General features: G+C 28.9%; 3 protein-coding genes across 5 annotated transcripts; 1 reads left to right on the forward strand and 2 right to left on the reverse strand.

Annotated features, from left to right (window-relative positions):
• Positions 1-131: 131 nt before the first annotated feature.
• LOC127066119 (protein wntless) lies at positions 132-5146 on the reverse strand. The gene is made up of 12 exons (XM_050999467.1): positions 4529-5146; positions 3977-4164; positions 3786-3891; positions 3572-3696; positions 3342-3497; positions 3083-3260; positions 2872-2999; positions 2746-2751; positions 2500-2661; positions 2190-2417; positions 1917-2070; positions 132-1792 (listed from the first exon to the last, which is right to left on the reverse strand). Exons 1-12 carry the CDS (start codon positions 4632-4634, stop codon positions 1692-1694), a joined length of 1638 nt encoding a protein of 545 aa, XP_050855424.1. The 5' UTR covers positions 4635-5146; the 3' UTR covers positions 132-1691.
• A 136-nt stretch (positions 5147-5282) lies between these two features.
• Positions 5283-10137, forward strand: LOC127066106 (striatin-interacting protein 1 homolog). Of its 2 annotated transcripts, none has more exons than XM_050999430.1 (12): positions 5283-5692; positions 5940-6056; positions 6127-6410; positions 6483-6661; positions 6728-7041; positions 7118-7326; positions 7418-7574; positions 7644-7888; positions 7972-8199; positions 8270-8441; positions 8536-8740; positions 8847-10137. In XM_050999430.1, exons 1-12 carry the CDS (start codon positions 5597-5599, stop codon positions 9110-9112), a joined length of 2472 nt encoding a protein of 823 aa, XP_050855387.1. In that variant the 5' UTR covers positions 5283-5596; the 3' UTR covers positions 9113-10137. The 2 variants fall into 2 exon arrangements, with proteins under 2 accessions (XP_050855387.1, XP_050855388.1); XM_050999431.1 differs by having other exon boundaries at positions 5283-5683.
• On the reverse strand, positions 9790-18111 carry LOC127066108 (glucose-6-phosphate 1-dehydrogenase). Of its 2 annotated transcripts, none has more exons than XM_050999442.1 (8): positions 17901-18111; positions 12585-12709; positions 12125-12489; positions 11615-11983; positions 11253-11482; positions 10962-11167; positions 10630-10790; positions 9790-10544 (listed from the first exon to the last, which is right to left on the reverse strand). In XM_050999442.1, exons 1-8 carry the CDS (start codon positions 17917-17919, stop codon positions 10454-10456), a joined length of 1566 nt encoding a protein of 521 aa, XP_050855399.1. In that variant the 5' UTR covers positions 17920-18111; the 3' UTR covers positions 9790-10453. The 2 variants fall into 2 exon arrangements, with proteins under 2 accessions (XP_050855399.1, XP_050855400.1); XM_050999443.1 differs by lacking the exon at positions 17901-18111 and adding an exon at positions 13384-13680.
• Between the last annotated feature and the right edge of the window lie 1706 nt (positions 18112-19817).

The raw sequence follows: 19817 nt of genomic DNA on the forward strand, positions 1-19817 counted from the left end.
TAGGCAAGTATCTTCCTTAGCTTGTAATTGGTCCAATCTTCCCAAATGGCTGAACGATTCAAACTGAAATAAAAATTTTATAATTTTTGTTTTATTAACGTACGAATAGCATCGAGAGATTGAAAACATGATTACACAACAGATGTAATTATTTATTAAAAAAGTATAAAATTAAATGAATTAGAAAATTTGTATATATGTAGATATTAGAAAAAAATTTCACATTAAATTAGAAAATACAGTGTTACCTGGTACATAAATAATCGCATTTGTATGCTAAATTACAATACATATATTCTTAACATGTTAATGTTGATATTTTGATTCCAGAAGAAATACATTTTTGCTCTACCTGCATTACAATACATTATTAAATATATAAAATCAGTCAAAGTCGAATGATGTAATGTATCGAATGATGTAATGATTTTATATGTTTAAATTATATAAATGTATTAAAATATGTTACTAAATTGTTAACTTTAATTTTTTTTTTATATTTCTATCTTGTTTACAAGTATTCTATATAATATTCTAGTTAATATTAAGCAACTTATTTTAAACATAAGAAGCAATATTGCACTTTGAATAATATCCTGAATACTTGACCTGCAATAATGTTTCTCCTCGTAAAATTAAATAATTCCTACTTTTTATATGCAAACTACTTGGTATACTTACAATCGACTAATGAATATTATGTAATGACAAGATGTGTGATGAAGAATTTAATTATTAGATTGAATTGACTTGGCACGAAATTTCATATTGATATCTTTTCCCTTAAGTACTCGATCCAACGTGCAAACTACGTTATGAAATGTGCAAATTATGCTAATGAAACGTGACATACTATATATTACGAAAAAGCTGCTATTATATTTTGTGATTATAATCTCAATTCTAATTTTGTATATGATATATAATTGTATGATTAAATATACGTTTGTAAAGATTAAATATAGATAATTGTCTGGTAATGATATGTACTATAAGACGAAACAGATTCTCTTAATAAATGAAATTGATAGAATACAATGAAGTAAATACACGGTCTGTGTCTATATTGCTTACAAAAAAGTCATTGCAAATTTAAAAATATTAATACTATTTATAATTCTATAATTGCACATGTAATGCAAGATTATGAATAAATGAGAAAATACATACTGATTTCTAATTAGTCAATCTAATACTTAAAGAAATTGATATGAATACTGAAATAACTCGTATATAAATTAAAACGATCTCGTATACTGTTCGTTTTTGTTATATAATAAGATATATGATCTGAAGATTTTCTCTCAATCATATTAATTACAATAATAAAAATTTTTTATGAAAATTGTATAAGTACTATAAAGATCTGTATATAAGTTATACAACTTCATTTTCACCCTGTTTCTATTAACTTACTGGAAGAAAAAATTTGTGCTTTTCGACGTTTTTAAATAATCCATTGAGCAATTGAATCTATACTAATTATATATCACACCATTATTATATACGCGATATTGTAACTTAAACTTCGTGAAAGTAGTCTACAAATCCCAAATATTTGGAACAATAAATAGTTTTGGTATATAAAATTTATGGTTAAAGTATTATCAGTCGTGTCCGTTATTATCCTGTGAATACTGAAAAATCTACAGATCTGTTCTACTTGTAACAAATAAGAATACTTAAAATGTTTATTCCACAGCTGTTTTTCGGGCAAATGCTGTGAGCGACAACATCTCATTGGGATCGGTAGGAAGCCGCGAGAACTCAATTTCTTCGCTAATACTGTGCTCTGGAATTTGTGATAAAATATAATTTTAATCACAATTATTAATCATGTATTTTTGTACGAGAGAAAAAAATAGTTATTCGTGATAAATAAATTGTGATAAAATAAAACTATAATAGTTATTTACCAGATGGTTCGATCGGCCACTGTTTATGAGACGGTGCATACAAACATAATAGTGCTATAGTATAAATGTTCCACATGCCATAAACTCCAGTGAAAAAGGCAGATGTCATTTGTAATTCTATTTCCTCATCCCATTTCCATTGTCCTTCTGCAACCTATGCCAAATATACAATTCTTTATTTTTATAATGATCATAAGATTAGTAACTTTAAAAATATATGTATATGTGTGTGTGTGTGTGTGTATATGTAAAGATATTCCATGAAGTCATTACCTGACCAAGAATAAATCCAATAACTGTTAATGAAGCACATAATAATGTAGCAATCATCAAGAATTTAAAACGATATATTACACCTTCGTAATGTAAACGACGTGCCGAACTCATAACGGGTAAAGTAGCTCTTTTTGCACTTATATTCATAAAGACTTTCCATATCATATAAGATAGAAATATTAGATATACACCAGCTGATATTCCAGCCAAAATTATAAAAGACAACTATTATTTATCGTTTAAGGAATAAATATTTCAAACGAATTATAACAAATCTATTTAGTTTTAAGTTAAAAAGGAAGGATACTGCCACTTTAGTACCAAGATCTGTGACCCATATTGAATAGAACGGATTTCTTAATTGTACTCCACGTTCGCACATATCAAAGATAAACAATGACAAGCATCCTATGCCTACTGCAGATAGATGACGCCAATAACATTTTAAAGAACTTCTTTGGTCAATATCCTAAAGAAATTTCATAATATTTAAGAAAAAAAAATTAAGTTATAATTTTCAATACAATTTCGAATAATAATATCTCAAACGCACCTGAATCTGATGTAGCATAACGTAGTGTCACATGAAAAAAATAATTATAATAAATACATTTTTTAAGGATATAGATAAGAGAAAAAAGATTATAATTGTATGAACATAAAAGAGAAAGATTCTTACCATAAGATGTTCCCCTGCAAAGACAAGCCAAAAAGATAAAAGCGTCGCATAAAATATTCCTTGTCTGATATCACCCAAAAGAAGCATAAATGGCATATCATATGCAAGAGTTAAATATTCCATAGGCACTGCAATAATTAATATATTATCTTATACTTATTTTTTAATTTTATATAAATGTAATTACGCATTTGTGTGAATAATAACGTACAATTTAAAATTGTTAATGTTATTCCTAAAGCAAAGAGCATATATTCCAAAAGGGCAGGTGATCTTGATAACATGTTAACTCTTCTCCAATACCACATCAAAATACTGAGTAAAATCGGGCAAAAAACAGTTTTAAGGCTTAACCATACTTTTGTAAAGCCACCATTTTGATTAATGGCCTGAAATGAAGTTAAGATTATATATAATATTTAGAAATATATTACAAAATAAAGTATAATTATATATGATGCATTGCTTACAGTAAGCCACAGATCTGTTATATGTCCTAAGCCTTGATTGATATTCCTATCAGTATCAGCAGGAATACGAATATTTAACAAATAATAGTCATGAAACAATGATCCTAATTCAAACAAAGGTATAACATTGCAATTATAGTTATATTGTTCCATTGCCTACAAATAAAACAATATTAATGGATAAACCATAAATGGTTGACTTATTTAAAAAAAAACATTAATTTTTTTACATCATCGATGCTACAATCCAAGATCCTTTCTATTATAGAAGATGCATATGGTTTCCATGCACCATCTGGATCTTCTTTGTTCCTATAAGCAAGCCTTGAATCCAGAGTTATTTTAGTTCTAGGTGCTATCATATGTAAAAAAAAAAATTATCTTTAAAATTAGAAAGTGTTAGATGCATATGCACATATGCATATACATATAAAATTAACTTACCAATTTGAATTTGACTGTGATATACAATATCCACCTGTAAAACTCCTATAAGATTTTGTTGCCATCTAGAATAATCCAATTGCAAGCTACTACGTGGAGAAGGCATCTATAATATAATTCAAACAAATTTCTAGAAAGGTTCTACATTCTTGCAATTTGATATCACATTAACATAATAATAATATTTTTACCTGAAATGTATAAACCACCTGATGTGCTTGATGATGGCTATCCAAATTAAAATGATCTATATCAACATGAGTACAAGAACCCTTGCCTCTTGAATAAAACCATTTTCCTGCGCCTGGTTCAGTTCCATTGATTCGTATATCCTTACAAGGTGTACTTAATATATTTTGACTTGTAGCTGGTGTAGGTGCTAAAAATAATAATTTTTAATAAATAAAGCAAAACATCGAAAGCTACAAGAAATATTTTTAAATAATAGATCATGTTATCATTTTAAATACGATTTTAATAATATACGAATGATTAAAAAAATCAAATCAAATTAACAAAAAAAAAAAAAAAAAAATTCTAACAGCATCATATCATCAAAACACTTAACTAAAGTTATCTATCCATTGTTGCGCGAAAATAAAATGCATTAATTAAAAAGAAATGAAAAGAATCATTGTTGTTCGTAAAAATAAAAAATGAAAATAAAAAATTCCAAAAATTATTTATACTGACAGAAGAATCCCTTTAAGTGCGTTTAATAAATCGAATAAATTATTGCTTACCTATAAGACCGCCTATGAAAAAACACACGATTTGTACAATAATCAGTAATATTACTAATACCGAAAGTTTCTTGCCGCTTAAATTTTCTATTATTGTACCCTGCATTGTGTTGTCGTTTTAATGCAGTAAATCGTTTCAACGGACAAAAAGCTTTCTTCGATATACAAAATCGTATCGAACAGAAGCGTTTGCCGAGAACTTGAGTTTATTGGCCCCTCCTTTTCCCAGGACTCCAGACAAAAGCGGCGCGATTCTATTTAAATGTCTTTCATGATTGGTTATTTTAACAATTTGAAAAAAAAAAAAAAAGAAAACAAAAAGAAAAGATCTAAATTTTATTCTTTAGGAAAGGAAAAATATTCGTGAGTATATAATTTTTCACGTAACATTTATATCAGCGATTAAAATCGATTAATCGTACCGAGAAATCGCGAGTAATTATTAAAATGTATTTCTTTGTCATGCACGATCAAAGAAGAACAAACGTAAGAAGAAATCAAACATATTTATATTTCTCGAACATTTTCTTCGATTTTCTCAATTTTTTATCATTGATCAAATTCAAAAAAAAAGGATGCAAGCTAGAAATAACTTTGTTATAAATGAAGTGCCGAAAGCTTCTTACGAGTCACGCATGAGTACATAGCTAATTGGATTAATATAGGAACGTGTAGTTGTCCAGAAATAGTATATATCGGTATGTATATGTATATATATAGTCGTTGGTAGGAAAGTTACTGGTGCGACTTATACTCTCGTACGCGAGAGTTTTGTCCAGATCGGACAAAACGAATCGAGCCTAGAACTTGCTTGCAGTTTATAGTCCTTGCAAGAATAATTTCTGAATCAGTTATTCGATTATCAGAGGTACGGAATGTGTGTTGCTTCGATTCGAAAATTATGAATTCTTTTTTATAATATGCACTGTCCGCATTAGTTTTTGTATTTTCAAACGTGAGCCTGTCCGTACGGTTTTAGTAGAAAATCGGGAATACTATAAGACATTGTCTACTTTAAATGTGTCCATCGGTTTCTCTTCCCGTTCCTACTCTAATCATTATCACAAAATGTTATGTGACGTTCCGATGGATGCAAATGGAAATGGGAAGCGGGATTTTCCACGTGTAGGTTATCGACGAAAAGTTGATCCAGATGTAAGTGAGGTAAAGTAAAATGACTTTTCATTCGAAAGTTACAAGATCATTATGTTGACAGAAGATCACGCATGATGATTCACAAGTATATTGATTTTTTTCTTAACCTAATCTTCAATAGATCGTAATATACATTATTGAGACTTGTGACGTATATATTACTTTTACAAATCATACCGATTGTTTGAATTATGATAAGGAATATTAAGATCTACAAGCTTCGTTGTCGATCTATAGTTTTCTTTTTTATTCTTAGGATGAACCAAAAAGTGTTGATTTGGATTTTGTTTATGACGATGCTGACACACACGCCAATGAGATCGCCGAATTATACAGCTATACCGAACAATATGAGTTACAACTTAATCTCAAAGTAAGATCATAGATATTATCAATTGAATTGTTTGCACGATCAGTCGTTTACTTATATATTTTCATTGTAGGCATTTGAAGATCAAATGGAATGGTATAAGCTATGTCCTTGGTGGCAAAAGTTAGATGCATCTCAAAAAAAATCAGTTGTATATAAATTGTTAGATCAGTTGGAAGTATCCAATAAACAGTTAAGGATGAAAGCTGCGCGTTGTATCTTATATTTAGTTCAAGGCTGTTGGGCTGAAGTACAATCTGACAAAGAACAGCAAGACTGGACGAGAAAAAATGTTATGCTGCTTTATGAAGCTGGTGTCTTTCCGGCGTTTGTAGAGCTTTTAAATATTGAAATTGAGTAAGTTTCGATTTATCTTTAATGAAGTAATGACAAATTATATTTTAACACATTTTTCTGATTGCCTTTTAGAAACAGTACAACTGCTAGCTTAGCTATGAGGAAATTAGCTGTTAGTCTTGCAGATTCTGTTGACTTGAGAATAATTCTATCTGTTTTATATATCATCACAGAAGTTATGAGAGAAGAAATAAAAAGTAAAGAATACAGTGTTTATGTAGACTATGTTGAATCTTTCAAGGAGGAACTTGGTAATTATCAAAGATTGAAGATATATTTCTTAGTAAACCCATTATTACTCTGATTATTTTTTTCAGTAAATCCATATGGCGAGGAATTACTTATCGTAAAACTTCTTGGAATGGTGACTTGTTTTTGTAGTGGATCTGCACCTCATTTTCCTATAAAAAAAGTTCTCTTACTTTTATGGAAATTAATATTAGTTTCTTTGGGTGGTATTGATACTCTCAGAGAATTAAAGAAAAAATACAGAGAGGAAGCTGGTCTTGATACAGAACAAGAAGATACAATAGAAGTAGCAAGAACCATGAGGGCTAGTTCTCCTCCTGCTAGTGCACCAGATTTAATAGAAACACAGAATCAGAAATGTAATAAAAGACCTCTTAGACGGGTTAGTTTTTGTTATCTTATCTTTTATTATATAAATTTATCTCACATTTAATTATATAATATGAAATATTTTATAGAGTTTAATGAAACAAAGTTCATTAGACGAGCCAGGCTTAGGTATGGAGTACGAGGGTGGAGAGCCAGGAAATAATGCTGCAGCAAATGAAGGTGAAGGAGAGATGGTCAACCTCATAAGTCAACCAGGTATCCCTGGTTGGAATCAAACTTACTATGAAGATCAAAATAATCAATCTCAATTAAGGCCTTACACTCCACAGATGAACAAAGGGAAAGATAAGCTACATTACTAACTTTTACAATAGTGAATATTTAATTATTTAAAATGACTGTTTTTAATATATTTATTTTTATCTTGTAGGTCTACCTTGGACACCAAAAGTAAGACAGAAAGATGTTGACACGTTCCTGGAAGTGTCCAGACTTAAATTCGTTGGTTATAAATTACAAGGAGATAGAGAGAGTTTAGCTGGTTTACCTCAACCAATACACGAAGGTGTCAACACGCTTAAAAGAGTAAGCTAAACATTCTTTTTATGTAATATAAGATCTAAATAACTGATTATTATACGTACACATTTTTAGCATATGTATACATCTTTAGCTGAAGTTCAAATTCAAGAGGAGGAAGAAATAGCTAGAAATCCAATGAGCACTCCAGAACCTCCTCTTCGTCAAACTCCAACAGAAATTTTATATCAAGCCATATTACCCAATCTTCCACAGTACATGATTGCATTATTAAAAATTTTACTTGCTGCTGCACCAACTAGTAAAGCTAAGACGGATAGTATTAATATAATGGCTGATGTTTTGCCAGAAGAAATGCCGTATGTTAAATATTTTTTATAACGTTTAACATAAGTAAAATCAATTATAGTTTTACGATAAATCGAATAATTTTGTTTTGTAGAATGACAGTTTTACAGTCAATGAAATTGGGAAACGATGTTAGTAGGCATAAGGAAATCATTGTTAAAGCAGTTTCTGCTATTTTACTTCTTCTACTAAAACACTTCAAATTAAATCATATATATCAATTTGAATTTATGTCCCAACATTTAGTATTTGCTAACTGTATACCTCTTGTGTTGAAGTTTTTGAATCAAAACATCCTATCTTATATAGAAGCAAGACACGTGTAAGTTAAACTTCATTTTTTTCTACAAATTCGATTGCTGTTTTTTGTAATTGCTTTAAATTCATTGCAGAATTCCTCTTTTGGACTTTCCCATGTGTGTTATTGGCGATCAACCAGAACTAACGCCTGAAAGTCTTGAAATTGGGGACAATCAAACGTATTCTTGGCGTAATATTTTTTCATGTATTAATTTGTTAAGAATTTTGAACAAATTAACCAAATGGAAACACAGTAGAATTATGGTAAGTTAGAGAGAGAGAGAGAGGGAGGGATATTTGTAATAGTTTTTATAATCAATAGATTATTTAAAAAAAAATTATTTTCATTCGTTCATAGATGCTAGTAGTTTTTAAATCAGCACCCATTTTAAAACGTACATTAAAGGTCAGACATGCTATGATGCAATTATACGTTCTAAAACTGTTAAAAATGCAAACTAAATATCTTGGACGACAATGGCGAAAAACAAACATGAAAACTATAAGTGTAATTTATGCAAAAGTTAGGCATCGTCTTAACGATGACTGGGCCTATGGTAATGGTAAGTCATTTAATTATTTTTATTGCTCTTGCATAGATTACGATACCGAATCATTTTCTTTCCTATATCTTTACAACGTGTTGTTACATATGCATATGTTTTATAGATTTAGAAGCACGACCATGGGATTTTCAAGTTGAGGAATGTGAATTACGTACTTGTGTTGATCAGTTTAATAATCGACGATATTCCAATGCTCCAAAAGACGAAGAATTAGAACCCGTTGATACGTCTGTTACTTCTGTACTTGGCACGAATGTAAAATTAACAGAAGAATTTAAACAACATTACGAATTATGGCTACAACAAGAAGTGTTTCAAAGAAGTATTAATTGGGATGAACTGTTGGATCCTGAAGCTTGTGAAATTTAAACTTTGAATAAGTGTAAAGTATAGAAATAGTATTTTCATCAATTGATAGACCTGGATCAAATTTTGACATTTTTACAAATCATATACTACTGTGAAAAGTGTTCAAAAGACATTGCCATATCAACATTTGATTATAAACTGATTTCTTTTTAATTTGTATACGTTGTAATGGATGGCTCTAATATAGCGAATGTTTATCGAATAAACTAGCTAATTTTAGAGTAAATGTTCGTAAATTGCAACATAAGTTCTTTCTTTATGTTTCTTCATTTAGATTTATCCATTGTATTATTTGTGCAATCTCTATTGTTGATGGCAAAAAATTTATTTCTTGAATACTAATTAATTAATAAGTGGGTATATTATCCTCTTCTCTATATGTAATTATTAAAGATTAAGAAATTATATTACGATTTATCACTTCATATTTTCACATTATATCATCTAGCTTTATATACATTTATTTATAATAACGCAACGGATATATTTCCCGATACGATATGTATTATACCAAATTGAACTTTCCATATTTTATATGAGTTTTATATGTACCCACCTTCTCCATTATAACAGCGACAATATGCAAGTATAATTATAACGTCTTAGAACATTGATGTTCGATTACAGGAACTTACTAATTCAGTCTATTTGTGTTTATTGCCAAAAAAAAAAAAGAAAAAAAATATAGTAATTTTATTGACTTATATAATCCACATGTAATTGATCTTTTTGTATAAAAAAAGAGAAAGAGCCGAAGAGAAATAACATAGCACTATATTTAAATGTATAGTATTATACTATATACACATCACAATTGGCTTGTCATAATATTCAAAATAACAGATTTGGAAAATTTTAGATACAAAAATATGAGTAAACTTTCTCTATCGAACGATGCCAAGCCGATAACATCTCTCTCCCTCTCTCATTTATGTTGTTTAACTGATGTATATTATCTATATTTCAAGTGATTGGCACAATGTTTAAATTGTCAAGATTTAATAAAAGTATGACATAAGTAGAAACTAGCTTTGTATCTTTCACCCTGAAATAAATAAACTCATTTTTGCGAAAGGAGTTTCATTTATAACAAATAGGAGTACACGTACATATATAGATAAGAAAATATCTCTCTGTAATACCAAAATATATGTATATATATATATATATATGTCATCAATGTAGAAAGATTCATAAATACTGTGTACAAAATTACAGAAATACCATCTTAATTATTGTACAAAATCTTGATAGATCACAATCACAGATTGTATAATAATAAATTGGTTTTTATATTCTTATCAGCTTCACAATGATATAAACTTAATGTTCTATATTACTTCATGAAGATATCCATTTGTAGGAACCATAATAAGCAAAATTATTTTGTTTTGCTTTGTCATCGGCTTCTTTTGGTCCACGAGAGCCATATCTGAAAATTTGTTATACGTTTTGTTAAAACAAAAAAAAAATACGCGTTAATGGAGAGTTAAAAAATAAATATAAAAAATACTCGCTTATAAGGAATTGGTTGTATTTTTTCATTTTCAATTTGATGTAACAAAGGTGTAAAAATTCTCCACGCTTCGTAAAGTTCGTCGCTACGAACAAAATGCATTTGTGATCCACAAAAAACGTCCAAAATCAATCTTTCATAAGCGTCAGGTAATTTCAAATCCTGCGATAAAAGTTACAAATTATTTTGAAAGAAGAAGAAAAAAAAAAAAGGAAAATAAGAAAGAAGATCGTTCTCTTTTTAGCGAAGAAAAGAACAATGATCATTACCATATATATATATATATATATATATATATATATATATAAATGACAATACAACGTGTATATTCACCTTGTATCTATTACCATACGTGAGATCTAATTCCGTTTCTTCCATATCAAACGTGATACCAGGTGATTTTGTCATCATTTTTACGTACAATGCCTCGCCAGGTTGTACTCTTATAACTAATTCGTTTCTTTTTGTTTTACCATCGAATATATCACCGGGTACATCTTGATATTGAACTCTAACTTCGGCCTTGCGCTCGTTCAGAGCTACAGAGTATAACAATATTTTATTGTGCAATTAGAAACTCCTTCCTTTGATAAATTAAAAACTAATTCCACGAAATTATTTCACCTTTTCCACATCGAAGAATAAAGGGAACGCCATCCCATCGTTCATTATTAATCTTCAGTACCGCTAGTGCATAAGTTGGAGTGTTCGAACCTGGAGGTACCGTAGGATCATCTAAATATCCTGCATGAGCCTCGGGATTGTTGGACTCTGGATTTCCTACATATTGTCCTAAAACTACGTTGTCCAATTCCAATTGTTTTATACATCTTAAGACTTTAACCTTTTCATCTCTGAAAATAAAACAACGGGTAACAAAATGTGTTAGTGTTTTGAGCTATGATGGAAATTTCACGTATAACGATAACGACGTCGGATCTTATTTAGAATTTTTTTTTTTTTTAATAAGATCATTAATATTTAACCTGATATCATTTGGATGACACGAGGCAGGTTTCTCCATCGCAACGAGGGAGAGTATCTGCAGCAAATGATTTTGCATCACGTCCCTAATTATACCAAACTCATCGAAGTATCCACCTCTTCCTTGAGTACCAAACGGTTCCTTAAATGATATCTGTACGGAAGCTATGTTATCTCTGTTCCAACTTGGATTGAATATCCTATTTCCAAATCTCAAAGTCATTAGATTTTGAACCATCTCTTTTCCAAGATAATGATCTATCCGATAGATCTGTTCTTCGTCGAAAAGTGATGCAAGATGATCGGAAAGACGTTGAGACGAAACTGCGTCTCGACCGAATGGTTTTTCTATGATAATTCTTGTCCAACCTCTGTAAAGGAAAGGTATCCGCTCATTAGGCGCACGGCAATATCGAACGTTTACATAATCCTGACGCAACTTAAGAAGACAAAAAAAAAGAGGAAAGCGAAAAAGAAAAGGAAAAAAAAAAGAAAGAAAGAAACAAGCTTACTTTTGACCCATACAGACATTTCTGATGTGTACAGTAACCGTTCCAAAAACGGAGGGTGGTAAAGCCAAATAAAAAAGTCTATTAGCCATCGAGACCTGTTCTTGTTTTTGCAATTCCTTGTTCAACGATCTAAAATGTTCCTCTGAGTCGTAGGTACCGCTAACGTAATGATTCAATTTCCAAAATTCCTCGTATTTATATTCCTCATCCGGTTTAACTTTCATATAAGGATGACACTTTTCTCGCAATTGTTTAACAGTCATGTTGCTTCTAGCATAACCGAAAAATGTTGTTGTTTTTGGTAAAAGATTGTCTCGGAATAGCCACCAGAGTGTCGGATAGATCTTCTTCTTCGCTAGATCACCCTATCCAATGTATAATGTTATTTTCAAGGTGTTCTTTAATGGAATAAATTTCGAAATAAATCCAAGATATTTTCTAAATCGTATTTTCTACTTACAGAAGCTCCGAGTGTTACAAACACGTGTGGCAAAAGTCTGTCAAAATGGGTACCTTCGAGGTGATCCATTTCATCCGACTTTAAAGATTGTCGGATGAATTGCAGACTCTCCTCCGTGGATGTTTCTAAGGCAACATCGTACAAGTATTAGAAGAAGAAAAAAAAAAGAAATTTCTTTCTTTTTTTTTTTTTTTTTTTTTACTATTTATATTATTTTTATACGAAGAAATTAATAGAAGAAAAAAATAAATATAATTAATGTTACGCGTAATCGACTAATAATTCATCATCAGCTTTTACGTTTTACTACAACTAAAGTGTGTATTGTCATCAATCCAATTGAATTTAATATACGAAACTACCGGATAATTTATCATCTTATTCGTATGTATCAAACGAACGAGCGAACGCAATAGTGAACGTACATAATTGCACTTGTCTATCCTCGTGATCCTGACATAACCAGGATGTCGACAATAACGAGACTGAAGATTGAAAGGCAAGATTCTTATAGCATGTGTTCAAAAAGAAAATCTCTAAAATATCTCGAGAATATTCCTCAAAAAAAAAAAAAAGAAAAAAAAACAGAATGAATATATATAAATAAATATATATATATAAAATTCATAAATTCATTTCACGTATGTAGATACTTATTACTTTGGAGAGTTTAAGAGAATAAAAAGAAAAACAATAACAACAAAAACAACAACAAAATGCAAGACGAATATTCTCCTTTCACGTTTGAAAGAAAAACGACGGTAGAGTTTTACTTGAAATGATAATCTTTTCTACTTACTCAGCATATTTGTAATTTTGATAATATAAAATAAATTGTCAAGGAGAAATGTAAAGTTAAACGATGACAATGACGTTCTTTTTATAAAATAAAGTTCGTTTCTAAAAAGTACGTTATCGGGGCATCTGCACGCTATGACATCGTAACTCGAACTGATCGACAGTATCGATAGATCACGTTCGTTCCTCTATTCTAAGCGCCTAAGGAAAATGCGCAAAGACGTAAAACTTACTCGTCGCGGTATAGCGAACGATCAAGATACTAAAAGTAGAAAGATTATGAAGATAAAAATATTGTAGTATCTCTTCCATATAAATATTTGTTATTTTGATTTGAAAAGCACTTATAATAAAATAAGATCAGATTTAATGTAGATTTAAAAAAGAAAGAAAAAAATATGATCGCAGACCAACGAATTATTATTTTTTATTTCAAATAATTTGAATTCTCGTTGAATCAAGATGTATAATTAATTCGTTCGAATTTGAAGAATATTAATTTATCGACGAACTATAAATCATTGTTTTTTCCTTCGTCAAGCAACTCCTATTAACATTTTTAATCATCTCAACATACAGGATAAAATATTAGAAACGCACTTTCATGATCAAGGACACGATTGCATGATTACTTTATCGTTAAGACGTTAAGACGTTAGAAAATTGCATATCATAGCGAATTACTACAATAGTATGGCATTGAAAAAATTGTTGTTAATTAACATTATCGTACGATATCCATGATAAATACTATGATAAACTTATATTCGTTACGTTAATTATATATTGTCTGTAAATTCGAATTCTAAAATAACAAAATCATTTTCGAATGAGAAATTTTTAAGATATATATTTATGTAAATCAATCGTGTCGATATGAAACTCATTAAAATGTATGATGTAAAAGACCGAATTTTTCTATTTCTTTCAACGTACGTAAGTTACGTAAGTTACGTAAAAACTAGAATAAGTTAAGAAATAAACGTTTCTATTAGCATGTAACTAATATATCGTATTTAGCTTTACAAGGTAAAATACATTTTGTATCACGTTCAGAAACACATGAAATATTTTTGTTTACAAATTCGTCATTTGGAAATAATCTAGGGACATTTGATAAGTTTGCGATTTTTCTTCTTTTTCAATTTTTTTTTTCTTTTTTTAATTAATGGTATTATAAATTTCGTTCTTAAAATGAAACATTCATGTTGATGAGAATTTTTTCGAATGGCTTTAATATCCTTGTGTAACAAATTCATTAAAGCATCATTCGAAGTTCATTAATACGAATCACATAAGTATTCTGCATAAAGAAATAATGATATTTTAATACTCACAATTATGTATGCATTTACGTTACAATCGCATCATATCGATCATGAATTATTTACGTATGTATACACATGTGCGCGCATGATCGATCACTCTCCCTCTCTCCTTCTTTAAAAGCAATGACTGGCGATTTGACCGATAATAATGCAAGAGTTTGACGTTAACGTACTAACAGAAGCAATTTTTTTTGTATAACATATTAACGTTCTAAATCTGTAACATTACGTGTAAAAATGTACGTTCACGAAGAAATTATTAACAACTAAATAAAGGTTTAAAGAATCTTTACGGAATTTCTATTAATACAAAGTATTGTATGTAGATAATAATATATAAATATACGAGAACATTTAAAATTGATTTATTAAACAAATCCTTGTATTAATATTGCCCAAATCGATTTAAAAATCTTTACTCGTAACATATTTCGTTAACTTGTAATACGATTTAAAATAAAAACTTTCTGCAATATCAACGAAAAAGAATCTGGCAAATGTCAACGTTCGTTTCACGTCGCTGCGACAAATATAAAAAAAAAAGAAAGGAAATAAAAAAAAAATGAAGAAACGAATTCTTTCACCACTGTCATATACAGGGTGTTCCTAAAGTCGCTATCTATTTAATAACTTTTTTTTATATATATATAAAAAAAATGTTATGTCGTTATAAAAATATGTACTTGTGGTGCAACTTTGTATTTGCAAAAAAGAAAAAAAAGCAAGTTAATTGATATATGGAGGATTTTGTGCAATTTATAAATTTTCTATTTTAGGTCTGTATTACTAATGAACGTGGATTATGTTCGTGATAACACGCAAGATAAGTCGATTTATTGTTCATAATGTCAGCAGAAATGTACTATCAAGAAAATCTCGAGAAAAAATCGCATTATCGACTCGTACGGTATTTAACATGTTAAATATTCGGGATCTCCAAAGACCATATCGAAAATGGATATATAAATATTATTAATACTTTGTGGCATTTGCTTGGAAATATAAAAAATATGTATTGATTTTTGAGACATATAAATATATAGAGAACAAATATTTACAGAATATTAACATGGAGGGTAACCTTGATATATACTCAAAGATATACACGAAAATAGAGAGATCATTTTTTCTTTGTTTCCTTTTCCCGTTTTTTCTTTTTTTTTTTTTTTGTTTTCTAATACAATTTTAGCATACTCCTTTTGGCATTAGTGTTAATTATTATTATCACAAATTAAGAGAGATTACGAATCTTAAAATTGTTTACGTGTTAATAGGATTACGACCGACGTTCGTTTCGACATGTTCTAAGATCGATATTAAAATTTTCATGAATATATAAAATATATGACATAATACGATAAAATACGATATGATATGGCTGATAATTGGTAACGTTTAAAAAGTCGGTCATTCAATTATTTATCGTATTAAAGAACGATGCTTAATTAACATACAGTAAAGTTATCGAAGAATTTCAATATGAACGAGAATGATCGATAGTAAGTACGTAAGTTTAAACTTGACATGTTACCTTGACCTACGCTTTTGTTTCTCTGTTTCTCCATCCTATTATTCTTTCCTTCTAACTAAGAAGTAATAACATGGAGTATATAGCATAATTAGTGATATATCAAGGATATATAAACGTATTAAAATTGACGTTAATCAATTAGTATACTGTCTATAATATACACGCATATGTACTTACACAGACACATACGTACACACATGTAATTATATTAAATAGTCTAAAAATATATTAAAAAATATGTTAATTAGTTTCAATTGATTAACAAAAAAAAAAAAAGAACAAAAATATTACGCTCTACAATCGTTGATATATTTTTCTCGTTTTATTATCGAAAATTTCATCGAATCGATATATTATTAGTTTCTTTCAAAACGATATATTAAGTTAATAAATTTTATAATATATATATATATATATTAGATAATTCATTATCCTTCCTTATGATATATATATATGTATAATTCTTTTTCTGCGTACGAGTCGTAAGCAACAAGTTAATCATCCAATTAACTTGCGTGATGGGTGGCGTGACACATCGTATTGATATTATTGTTGATTACGATATATGTATGTACATAGATATTTCTATGAATATCACTCATGCGTTCTTCGCGTTATCTTCGCGAATTATTTATATTTATATAATGCAATATTAATATAAAATTACATTTATACAAGTACCTATAGGTATTATTAAATATTATGTATTTAATAATGATAAACAAGTAAGAAAGATTCTTTTCAAGTCCGCCATGTTGAAACGATAGACTATAGAAAAATGATTGTATCATACTTGCACAATATTCTTTTATGAGTGTGCCTCCAGCGATTATAAATCCATTGGACAGACCTACTTCGTGAGTTAACGTAATACGAATTATTCATGATAATGGAATCGTTTTTTTACATTACTAAACATACGTTTATGGTTTTCTTCGAAATATTTCTTTTTATTTTTCTCCTTTTTTATTACCATGTTTTCATCAAGATTTTTGCACTGGCTAATAATCTAAGAAGTCATTGAGAGTCAAGAAAATAGTTCTTTCTCTCTCTCTCTTTTCTTTAGTGCTACTATGATAACGATAAATACGATAAGATGTATAATCAAATAGAAAAGATTCTTGAAAGATTCAATAAGAATCTTATTCAGTTGTACGTTACATGACAGGGATACGTTATAACTTATATTGTTTGTTTACTTCGGTATAGAAATAAAGAAAAAAATAATTCATATATACGTATATATGTATATACATATATAAACATCGTGAAACGCATTAAAAAGATCGAATTCACGTAATATATATTACGTCTTGTACTTACATGTACATATCAAATAAATTATAATTATATTTAGTGAAGACAAACGAATCAATAATATTCATTCTTTAATATTTCCATAATCCTAAGAATATCTCGATTTGTGATTCAAATCAGTAGTAACACGTTTTTTATAATTTCGCATTTACCAAGTAAGTAACTCTATTCCAAGAAGCAATTAATTATATACAATTATATTTTTAAATTTTTAAACATGTAGGTGATCTTGAAATGTTATTTCTTTAATTCTTAAATGTTATTAATTTTTACACGAAAGTGCCACGTAAATATATATATATATATATATATATATATACATACATGCATATGTATACTTACTTCTTTTGATTTTCGCCATTTTCGAAAATTAACTTTATGCGGTCGACGTCAGACGTTATCAAAAATATTCCTTTAATTCTGCGAGTGAATTTTTCGCAAAAAAGATTTATATTACAAATATTACCAAAACGAAAGATTTCACACCGATAAAAATTTGAGGTTAAGCTGGAACAGTCCGCACAGCTTCAGCACGTGCGGCAGACTGATCGATCAAAAGATCACCACATATTGCGTTAAGAAATTCTCCATCTTTACTTCGTTCATAAAAAAGAAAAAAAAAAACAAAAACTCGTCGTCAATATCATCTGACGATTCTCTGGCCTTTCACTTACGTTAAGTCTTACAAACATATTATATCGATTGTTCGTTCAAATTAAATCTCATCGTAATAAAATTCTTAAGAATTTCAAGTAAATCCTATTACAATCATTTTTCTTGATTCGGATTTTTTTCTTTCTGAAGTTAAGCTTTCAATATTTTATTATTCTGTTTTAAACGAATTATATATATATTTTTTTATATTTGTATATATATGTGTATATATATATATATCACTCAAAATGTGTTAGTAATCTTTACAAAAAGAATGTAAATATTTAGAAATTGTAAGTTGGTAACAAGAGATTATAATTGTTATCATTTTCGTCACCTAACCAAACAGTTCATAATAGAAATGATTTCTCTCAGAGACCTCTTTTCAATATTATACATTCCGCGAAGCTCTCAAAACCAGTTCATCACCTTTTGCTGGAAGCATGTGTGATTTCAGCGACAGGTATGGACAAAATATGAACTACAAGCACAAGCGGGAAATACTCTAATCGTCATGACTATTATATCGGTTTATAAATTTGAATAGCTTATACTTTAACACATGTTCCGTATCTTGTAACGTTGACTATTATTATATGTACTATTATTTAAATATTAGTTTATTATATTCTATATACATTAAGGATCGTTTAAATATTTAAAAAATTATTCCTTATTAATTCCCATTAGCATGAACAATTGAATCTTATTTTTATCATAGATTTATCGATTGAAATCTTATTAAAATACCTGAATAAATGCTGAAGAAGTGTCCTTCGTATGAGCATGACGAAATGCGTTTCCTTGCGTTTGGAATGAATTAAAAAATCTGAATGTCGATTTATACACACCAAAAAAGGAAGCAATCGTGTACTTGACGGAAACAAACTATATATCACTCTAGCATTTATATGAAAATCAGTAGTGAAGTTAGCTACTTCTTTTCTTTTGCCACAAAGTTCCAGGGGCGCCACTATAAGAAATTTTTTTTCGCGAAAAATATCAAAATCAGCATTTACGTCAACAGCAGGAGCAAACATAATTCTTGAAAGATTTTGATGAATAAGACCTTGTTTTGAAGATGAAGTTTTAAGCGAGGACACGGCTTTTTAGAATCTTCTAAAAAGTTTTATTTTTATCCGTAAATTATTGTCGCGAAAAATATTATTTTTTGACACGATTTTTTTCAAAGAAAATAAAGTTTTTTGAAAAGTTTGAAAAAGCCACGTTCTCGCTTGAACTTTCATCTTTAAAGTGAAATGCCGTTTGTTAAAATCGTTCAAGAATTATACCTGTACCGATTGTTGACGTAAAACATTATAAAACAAAAGGATGAACAGATTTAAGTTACCGATTATATATCAAAAACTGATTGCAGCGCCATCGGCAGTAGAAGTAACTACGAATCGTTTAAAAAAAAAACAAAAGATTTTTTAATATTTTTTAAAGTAATGTAATTGTCATATACGATATTAAACGCAATTAGCTTAAAAATATTTACATTATATTGTAGAATATATATTGCTGAATAAATAAAATCTTGTCTCAATATTAAAATTCACGTGACTTGTATTTATTGTTCTGTGATCTCTTGTTCTTTTCAAA

The sequence above is a fragment of the Vespula vulgaris genome, chromosome 9 (genome assembly GCF_905475345.1).
Source record: "Vespula vulgaris chromosome 9, iyVesVulg1.1, whole genome shotgun sequence".
In the NCBI taxonomy this organism is placed as follows: domain Eukaryota; kingdom Metazoa; phylum Arthropoda; class Insecta; order Hymenoptera; family Vespidae; genus Vespula; species Vespula vulgaris.

What these genes read in the sequence shown, in the direction of transcription:
- LOC127066119 (XM_050999467.1), bottom strand. Translation starts at nt 4,634, where the DNA reads ATGCAGGGTACAATAATAGAAAATTTAAGCGGCAAGAAACTTTCGGTA. An exon ending in TCACAGTCAAATTCAAATTG is followed by an intron (nt 3,697 to 3,785) that starts GTAAGTTAATTT and finishes TACATATGATAG; the next exon opens with CACCTAGAACTAAAATAACT. An exon ending in TGGATTGTAGCATCGATGAT is followed by an intron (nt 3,498 to 3,571) that starts GTAAAAAAATTA and finishes TTTTATTTGTAG; the next exon opens with GCAATGGAACAATATAACTA.
- LOC127066106 (XM_050999430.1), top strand. Translation starts at nt 5,597, where the DNA reads ATGTTATGTGACGTTCCGATGGATGCAAATGGAAATGGGAAGCGGGAT. An exon ending in TTGATCCAGATGTAAGTGAG is followed by an intron (nt 5,693 to 5,939) that starts GTAAAGTAAAAT and finishes TTTTATTCTTAG; the next exon opens with GATGAACCAAAAAGTGTTGA. An exon ending in ATAAAAGACCTCTTAGACGG is followed by an intron (nt 7,042 to 7,117) that starts GTTAGTTTTTGT and finishes AATATTTTATAG; the next exon opens with AGTTTAATGAAACAAAGTTC.
- LOC127066108 (XM_050999442.1), bottom strand. An exon ending in TTGTAACACTCGGAGCTTCT is followed by an intron (nt 12,490 to 12,584) that starts GTAAGTAGAAAA and finishes TACATTGGATAG; the next exon opens with GGTGATCTAGCGAAGAAGAA. An exon ending in CGTATGGTAATAGATACAAG is followed by an intron (nt 10,791 to 10,961) that starts GTGAATATACAC and finishes CTTTTATCGCAG; the next exon opens with GATTTGAAATTACCTGACGC.